General features: G+C 39.4%; 1 protein-coding gene and 1 long non-coding RNA gene across 4 annotated transcripts in view; one reads left to right on the top strand and one right to left on the bottom strand.

The window, feature by feature from the left end:
* Positions 1–9,390, top strand: part of LOC102755073 — a 12,839-nt gene that overhangs the window by 2,183 nt on the left and 1,266 nt on the right. The window lies entirely within an intron of this gene.
* The window catches only part of MOB1A (MOB kinase activator 1A), a 21,327-nt gene continuing 17,862 nt past the window's right edge, over positions 5,926–9,390 (bottom strand). For 2 of the 3 annotated variants that reach the window (XM_006760021.2, XM_015561516.1), the window contains exon 6: positions 5,926–8,457. In XM_006760021.2, the coding sequence (XP_006760084.1) occupies positions 8,380–8,457 (78 nt within the window). In that variant the 3' untranslated portion in view covers positions 5,926–8,379. The remainder of the gene's footprint in view (positions 8,458–9,390) is intronic. The other variant, XR_001513234.1, reaches the window with a different exon arrangement.

Below are 9,390 nucleotides of genomic sequence, written 5' to 3'. Positions count from 1 at the left end.
CCAGTCAAGGGCATGTACCTTGGTTGCGGGCACATCCCCAGTGGGGGGTGTGCAGGAGGCAGCTGATCGATGTTTCTCTCTCATCGATGTTTCTAACTCTCTATCCCTCTTCCTTCCTCTCTGTAAAAATTCAATAAAATATATATTAAAAAAAAAAAGAATAGGTATCCGGGAATCATTCATTCAGGCAGAAGTCCAAATATTGTTCAGTTAGGAGACAAAGGCAATGGGTATTTATGACAAAGGAAAAGGGAACAATTACATCAGAAAGAAAGCATTTCTATTGGTGCAGATAACCCAGGGATGTTAATTTTATTATTTTTATTCTTAGTATTATAGATATCGCCCATTCCACACCCTTTCCCCCCTCCGCTTAGTCCTACTCTCCCCCAACCTTCCAACCCCGTCTTCACTACCCTATTGCCATGTCCATAGGCTATGCATATAAGTATATAAGTTCTTCGGTTTACCTCTTCTCGTCCCTCAACCCCACGTTGAGGTATGGCAGTCTGTTCCATGCCTCCATGCTTCAGGTCTTATTGTTGGGCAATTCATTTTGTTCATTAGATTCCACAAGTGAGACTGTGTGATATTTGTCTTCCTCAGTCTGGCTTATTTCACTTAGCATAATTTTTCCAGGTCCATCCATGATGTCCCAAGGGTAAGAGATCCCTGTTTTTTACAACTGCATAGTATTCCATTGTGTAAATGTCCCACAGCTTTTTTATCCATCTATTGATGAGCACTTGAGCTGTTACAAATCTTAGCTATTGTAAATAACGCTGCTATGAACATAGGGGTGCATATATTCTTTCTGATTGGAGTTTTGGGGTTTCTTAGGATATATTCCCAGAAGTGAAATTGCTGGGTCAAACAGAAGTTCCATTTTTGATTTTTTGTGAAAACGCCATTCTGTTTTCCATAGTAGCTGCACCAGTCTGCATTCCCAGGTAACTCCCATGCAAAGCAGAAGATTACACGTGTCAGATAAGATAGTCTAAGGGGTTGTGAGAGGTCCCAGGAGAGGATCATTTGCCCTAGGACAGTAGTCGGCAAACTCATTAGTCACCAGAGTCAAATATCAATAGTACAAGGATTGAAATTTCTTTTGAGAGCCAAATTTTTAAAACTTAAACTATATAGGTAGGTACATTGCTATTAACTTAATTAGGGTACTCCTAAGGCTTAGGAAGAGCTACACTCAAGGGGCCAAAGAGCCACAGTTTTCCGGCCACGGCCCTAGGAGATGTATCCGTAAGCATATTGCTAAGTGAGACGTCTGAGACTTTACTGCCTATTCAGTGATGGCGAACCTTTTGAGCTTGGCATGTCGGCATTTTGAAAAACCCTAACTTAACTCTGGTGCCGTGTCACATATAGAAATTTTTTGATATTTGACACCATAGTAAAATAAAGAGTTACATTTTTTATATTTATTTTATATATTTAAATGCCATTTAACAAATCAATCAAAAAAATGAGTTCACCTGTCACCTCTGACAGGCGTGTCAAAGGTTCGCCATCACTGGCCTATGTTCTCCTCTAACATTTTTATGGTTTCATGCCTTACTTTTAAGTCTTTTATGCATCTTGAGTTTATTCTTGTTGGTGGTCTAGTTTCATCTTTTTGCATGTGTCGTTTTCCCAACACCATTGGTTGAAGAGACTGTCTTTACTCCATTGTATGTTCTTACCTCTTTTGTTAAATATTAATTGACCGTAAATGGTGTGGGTCAATTTCTGGGGTCTGTGTTCTGATCCATTGGTTTAGGTATATGCCTGTTCTTGTACCAATACCAGGCTGTTTTGGTTACAATGGCTTTGTAGACCAGTTTGATATCCAGTATTGTGATTCCTCTTACTTTGTTCTTCTTTCTCAAGATTGCTGCAGCTATTTGGGGTCTTTTATGGTTCCATATAAAATTTTAGATTATTTGTTCTAGCTCTGTGAAATATGCCATTGGTATTTTAATAGGGATTGTGTTGAAGCTGTAGATTGCTCTGGGTAGTATAGACATTTTAATCATGTTATTTCTTCCAATTTATGAACATGGTATACACTCCATTTGTTTGTATCTTCTATTTTTTTAAAATTTTTATTGTTGAGTACTACAGATGCCCCCTTTTTCCCCCCCATAGCTCCCCTTCACCTGGTTCCCACCCAGCCCCAGGCCTTCACCACCCTATTGTGTGTGTCCCTAGATAATGCATATATGCATGTAAGATCTTTGGTTAATCTCTTCCCGCCCCCTTACCCTTTTCCCTCTGAGATTTGTCAGTCCCATGTTCTATTTTATTTACTAGTTATTTTTGTTCAGTAGGTATCTTGTTCATTTATTTTTAGATTCAATTGTTGATAGATATGTATTTATTGAAGTTGTCCCTGAGGCTCCTTACATTCTCTTCATATTTTGGGGGTTCTTTTTTCTTTATGCTCTTCTGATTGGGTTTTTTGTTGTTTTTGTTGTGCTTCCTCATATTTCAAGTTGGTAATTTGATTCTTAGGCTCCTCTACTCCACTGTTGAATCCCTGTAAACTATTCTTTATTTCAGTTACTGTATGCTTAATTTCTGACTGGTCCTTTTTCATGTTTTTGACATTCTAAGATCCTTGAAAATTTTGCTAAGTCCCTTGAAGCTCTCATGAAGATCCTTGAGTAACCTTTTAACCATGGTTTTAAACTCTGTATCCAGTAGTTTGCTTGCTTCCATTTCTTTCATTTGTGACATGCTTCGTTGTCTCTGCATTTTGGCTGCTTCCCAGTTTGTTTCTATGTATTAGATAGAGCTATGTCTCTTGGAGTTGGTAGAGTGGCCTTGTGTAGTAGGTGTCCTGTAGGGCTCAGTGGCTCAGCCTCCCCAGTCACCTGAGTTGGGTACTCTAGGTGCACCACTGTGTGGGCTTGTGCACTCTTGTAGTTGAGCCTTGATTGCTGTTGGTGCCACTGGGAGGAATTGACCTCCAGGCCAACTGGCTATGAAGACCAGCTGTGACTACAGTGGGAGAGCTGCTGTGCAGGAAATACCCCTATGGAGGACTTGCTTCAGTGGGGCTTTGGTGCTCACTGAGTCTGCCCCTTGAGTGTGTCACTTGTGAATATATAGAATTGTAATCTGCTATGGTCTGAAGCTGTCCATGGGTGCACTGGCTCTAGGATCTCCAGGGAGGTGCAAAATTAGCCATTGCCTGGGGCCACCTGGCAGGAGCTAAAGAAAAATCTGCAGATGGCTTCTATTTGTATTGGGTTTGGAAGTGCCCAGGCGAGGTCCAGCTGTGAAGCAAGGCAGGCTGGTGCTAATGCCTGGTTGTGGGCCTTTTGATAGGTTTGGGACATGCTGTCACTAGCTGCAGCTTGTTTGAGAGATTTTAGCAAAGTCTGAAACCTGAGCCAGGACAGGCCGTTCATATGGAAAAGCTGCTACAAACAGCTTGGGTGGGACTGTAAATAGTATGGGGCAGGGTCTCAAGGAATCACCAGGGCCAAGAAAATGGTTTGAGCCAGGTTAATGGGGACTCAGATATGGCTGCCATCCAGACAGGGGATGTCCCAGCACAGGAACAATGACTCCTGCAAGCACCCCTGTCTGGAAGAAAGCTGCTCTGATGCCAGACAATCCAGTTCCTCACTGCATGTGTCTGGGTTCCCCAACACCTTCTAGTGCTGGAGCTCATAGGGGTTGAGTCCAAGTAAGTTTGTGCACCTGCCCTTTATGAGGGACACCTGGGTCTCTGGCGGCCCCTGTTCTGTAGCCACAATCCCCACAGGTTTTTATAGCTCATGGTTGCAGGGACTTCTCTTCCCAGCTCTGAGACCCTGGGTTAGGGGTCTGGTGTGGAGTTGGCACCCCTTGACCACATGAGGGGCCTCTGCAGAGATGATCTCCCTCCCAATTAACAAATGCAGCACACAAGGGTGCCGGACCAGTCTGTCCTGCACCTCCTGCCCTCCTACCAGTCTCAATGTGCTTTCTTCTTTACTTCTCTAGTTGTAGGATTTCCATTCACCCAACTTTCAGGCAGTTCTGAATGATAGTTATTCTGTATTCTAGTTGTAATTTTGATGTGGTTGTGGGATGTGGCAGATACAGGTGTTTACCTATGCCTCCATCTTGGTTCTCCCCCCTAAAATTCCTTATTCTAGTCAGGACACACACATCTAGCTTTTGGGAGCTCAGAGACTGACATCTAGTGGTCAGTGGTAAAGATGCAGGTTGAGGTGTCCATACCTAGCCAGAGAGCAATGGAGTATCTGATAGAGAAGGTCCAAGGCGTGTTTTGGACATTGTTTCTGACTGTGCAACTTTGAAGAATGACTCTGGCCCTTCCAAAGATTATTTGGTTTATTCTACTACTCATTTATAAAGTTTGAAATAGCTTTCAAATTTAGCCATTAGATACTTAACATTTTTATAGTCAATTTTAAACCTAATAAAACTGTCCAAAAATTCCAAAAAGTCATTAAGTTTTTATTTCACATTTATTAAAGTTTTTAATTTTAACTTTACCCAATGAAGGTCAAAATAATCCTAGCACTATTTTGACTGGACCTAAAATTAAGTATCTATAATTTGGACCTCTAAAAATAATATTTCTCATACAATAATGAAAAATGGCTGAGGTGGGGGTGTCTTTTAGATAATGCTGAGTACTCAATTTCAAGGTCAGAAAATTAAGAAGTCTAGTCTGTCCTCTTCCCTTTTCTCAATCTCATAGGCAGGAATGTAGATCTGGGTTAGCAAGGTAGAAAGGAGACCACTTGTTTTTTTCTCTGGGATGTGCTTTAGCCACTGTACCCTTTCTTCTAAGAGGTAAGAAAACATTTTAGCTACTAAATGTTAAGCAAAGACAATCTTCTGCAGAGGCTGCAAAAATTCTCAAGTTTCACAAATAAGTGTATTGAGACACATATCTTAGTCATTACTTTCTTTCAATATATTTTATTCTGATGAAGTTACAAAAGTAGATACAAATTATTTTTTTAAAGTATAGTTAACTGACTTAGAAAAATAGATAAAGCCCCTAAAGATTTAAAAATACAACGTAAGTTTTCATGTAAAGAACATTTAAAAATATTTTAGATGGTAACCAAAACTAACTTATACAAGCTATTTTTGATGTAGACCAAACATAATAAATCAGCAGTCTATTTGGATTTACAGAATACTTGTTTGGAATAGAATCTGATAATGAGGGAAAACCCAAGTGAATTTCAATGCAGTTGCTTCAATAAAATTACAATCACATGTAATATACCCCAAAAGGCTTTTACAGTCTGAAATATCAAAATCTAATGTAAAAATACAGGAAGGCTGAGGGACTACTATTTTCCCTCTTTGCCAGAATTCTACAATAAATAGTAAACCACTTATTGGAACAAATATCAGGAGGAAATAATGTCCCTGTTGAAGATGCTCAGTTTGGTGTCCCAGGCCAGCATTTTTTAGGCTGGAGTTCTACAGACAGCAGACGGCCTCCTCTAACCACACAGGGGTAACACCAGTGCTGTGACTGGGGCTACTTCTAAACAAATTTCTAGGACTTACATTCTGTAGGCCTGGTTTGTTTATGCTTGTGAGGTAATAATGTTTTCAGAAGCTCTACTTCTAGTATAACCTCACTGCTCAGAGAAAAGGCCAACAGTATAATCAGGAAACCTCAACAATGTTTGCTAAAGTTAAAATCAGCACCAGGATTGCTCCTCTTGCCTCACATGACTAGGAAAACTTTCCTTTTTTGTTATCAGAGTCATGATGACTACAGATTTGCATTTCTTGAACAGGCAGCTACATGAGCTAGGGGCTCTACAAGTCTTAAGGTGATAGGAAATACTTTTTTAGCTGGCAGCCCTCTAAAATCACTTTATTCAGTCAAGATCAGAATAAAAGATACATTTGGCTGTAAATACAAAAACTAGTACAAGGAAATTTCAATATTTAAACAAAAATCTGCACATTTTATTTTAAAGGCCTGAAAATAAAAGCACCAAAGGATTAAATGCATATTATAAAGCACTCCCGCTCCACCCCACGATTATCAGGTATGAGTGGATCATACATTGAGAGATGGCTTGTGATTAGGAGGGGTCAGGGTAGGGAGTGTTGTCCAAGAGGCATATGCTGGGCAAAGAGAGACAAGTCAAAAATGAGAGTCAAAGACAGATTTCTTCCAACTGTTAGCAAAAGTTGGCCCGTTAGCCAAGTCAAGAAGGGGCCAACCTCTCCCCATTCCTCCAATTCTCCTGCCCTCAACTCCTTGGCCTTGGATATAAACAAAAAAAGTTAACACTGATGTTTGGATGCATTGCTGATTAAGCCAGATTAGTATGGGAACCTGGTAATGTTTTTATTTTTTAAAAGGCCATTCTGAGTCTCAAATTACCAACAATTTTATTTGTGTCACTAGTACGCTGCCTTTACTATTCTAACGTTACAGTCTTTGGTTCATTTTGGGCTGAGTCTTGAAGAGAGGGGTGGATTTCTATCATGAAAAATAGATGGAGAAAACTGAGAACCCTTTTGTTTGAGAATATTTGAAATATTAGAAATGATGATGCAAGTGCAACTTCCTTGCAGACTTAATTAAAGCCAATAGTTGAGAGGCAGTAACATTCTCAGTGGTATCCAGAAACCTGCCTTCTTATTTGTAAAGAATCAACATAAACATATACACAGCTTGACAGGGACCTTTGAATAAACTTAAAATGTGGACCATGGAATGTCTCATAGAGGGTTTTCTCTTTTTTTCATAGGTGATTATCCCACTCTTTAATTCCTAAAAAAAACCATGAGGTAGTTTCAGCCTAATTAGATGAAATGTTTTGTTTCCTTTAAAATTCTGAATATATTTAATAATTTATTGAAACTGAGTTTTTAAGAGTTCTAAGTTATTCTCTTCCTTATACACGAGTGGAATAATAACAGTAACGAAAAAAAAAAACAACCCTATCAAAGCTAACCTTTGCCAAAGCCATCAAGAAGTTGGTACTTTGCAAAAGTCACAACTCTGAAACAGAATGCTGGTGAACTTAAAGTGGCTGCTGTCTGGCAAGTCTTTAATATATTTGTGCCTCAATACTTTTAAACTGTCAGAGTCCACTAAATCCTAGAAGCCTAATGAAAATCAGATCTTTTCTTCATTAAAAGGGGAGATCCTTTTTATCTGAATAGAAATAGAATAAATTCAGGTTTTGATACAATAGTTAACACAGGATAAAACCCCCAAAGGAGCTCAATCCATCCTTTAACTAATAACAGAATAAAGACCTTTTTTTTTTTTACTTATTCCTCCAATGCTGTCTCCTTTAAGCGCACACACAAACACAAGAATAGGAAACACATCAAACTTTTAACTGTGTTATAAAATGTGTACACCTTTCAAGATGTTTTTTGCAAGATTTTTTCCTTAAGTTTTATCCTTATTGGGATAAAGCTGATGCATTTCTATAGTACTCTTCACTAAGTCTCAAGCCACACACACAAAAAAAACAAACACCCCAAAACACATAGAAATCATTTTTTTAAAAAGGAAACTCAAAACTATCAAGTAATCTGAGTATTTTTCATTCTATCCAGAATTTCAAAGCCGTCTGAAAGACAACATGAATGAAAATAGTGGTTTGAGGCCTAAATTTGTCTTAATTTTTTGGAAATTTGCTTTTTGTCAGCCAAAAGCTACATATTCAAATTAACCTGAATGAAGTATTTAAAAAAAAATCTGCAAGACCACTTTGGATGCCTTAAAACAATTATTTCTAATATGCACACTCTCCTAAACATTGAGTTAGGTTCGTATGTGAATAAAATCCCAAATTAAGATTAAAAAGTAAAGTCATTTGGTTACTCCCACATATGTCATATGATTTAAATGGCAATCATGGATTTTGAAAAAATATGCATATTATCTATAAAAACACTAGTATATAACTTCAAACAACATATTTATCCAAAGTGACACAAATTGTTCTAAACCTTAAGGAAACTTAAAAACACCTCTTCTATAAGCAGAATAAAACCTATCTGAGATATTAACAAATTTGTTGTGGAAACTTGTTAATAAATTATTGGTAGAAATTCTTAATATCCATTATGCTATAACCTGAAACAGACTAAACCATTTTCTTTAGTAAAAGAATAATATGTAAACTGATAAACTACAGATTAACCATCACATATTAACAGCAAGTGTGGTGACACAGTGCCTCAAATCTGGCTGTGTCCTGAATTTCTTACTCTGAAGGTATCAGGCCAACCTACTTTTGGGACAATAGGTCTTTTTATCCTGTTTCTTAAAAGTTTGTATCACTAGTCTATAACAGACAGCAATGAGATAGCTCTAGCAGTAGATGAAGCAAGAGGGTAATTGTGTACTAGAAGAAGCATTTATCTGTCTTTTGATCCAAGCTTCTCAATTAATTCCTGAAGAGGTGCCAGCTCACGCCTATCAATCAGATTAAACTCCTAAAAAAGAGAAGAAAAATAAAATTTAAAAATGGATCTAAAATTAAAACTCTGTAAATGTCACTGAGAGAGTATTCCCAACCCTAGTTTTCTTAAATTGAAAGGAATAATGAAATGATCTCTGTGAACATTTTTAATGAAATAATTTTTACTCCTTTATAAAATAAGGAGGACTTACTAAATAAGCAACTATAATAGAATGATGCTTACTGGGTAAAACATTAAAGTTGTATATGTTGGCATTTACATAGGAATTATCTGAAAACTTTACGCTAAATCTTTGCTAGTGGCCACCTCAGGAGCAGCAGACCTTTTCCTTTCATAGTTCTAGCTATACTCTATATCTATGCCATGCAACAACCTCAGAAGGAAGATAGAGAAGAGCACATTATCCTTTGTGTGATACATAATATTGTAATACACAATTATTTATAACTAGAGGCCCAGTGCACAAAAATTTGTGCACTCGGGGGGAAGAGGGGGTCCCTCAGCCCGGCCTGTGCCCTCTTGCAGTCTGGGACCCCTCGGGAGATAATGACCTGCTGGCTTAGGCCTGCTCCCGGGTTGCAGAGGGCAGGCCCAATCCCTAGGTGCAGTCCCTGGTCGGGCTCAGAGCAGGGCCGATTGGGGAGTTGGGGTGCCGCCCCCTGTCATGCACAGAGCAGGGCCGATTGGGAGGCTGCGATGCCACCCTCAGTCACGCTCAGGGTAGGGCCAATTGGGGGGTTGGGGCACCGTCCCCTGTCACACTCAAGGCAGGGTCGATGGGGAGGTTGCGGCGCCACCCCCTGTCATGCACAAAGCAGGGCCCATCAGGGGTTTGGGGAGCTCCCCCTGTCACTTACAGAGTAGGGCCAATAGGGGAGTTGGGGTACCGCCCCGTCACACACGGAGCAGGGTGGATCAGGGGGTTGGGGCGCCGCCACTCTCAAC

The sequence above is a fragment of the Myotis davidii genome, unplaced genomic scaffold (genome assembly GCF_000327345.1).
Source record: "Myotis davidii unplaced genomic scaffold, ASM32734v1 scaffold1477, whole genome shotgun sequence".
NCBI lineage: Eukaryota > Metazoa > Chordata > Mammalia > Chiroptera > Vespertilionidae > Myotis > Myotis davidii.
This window is presented reverse-complemented; position numbering and strand designations above follow the sequence as displayed.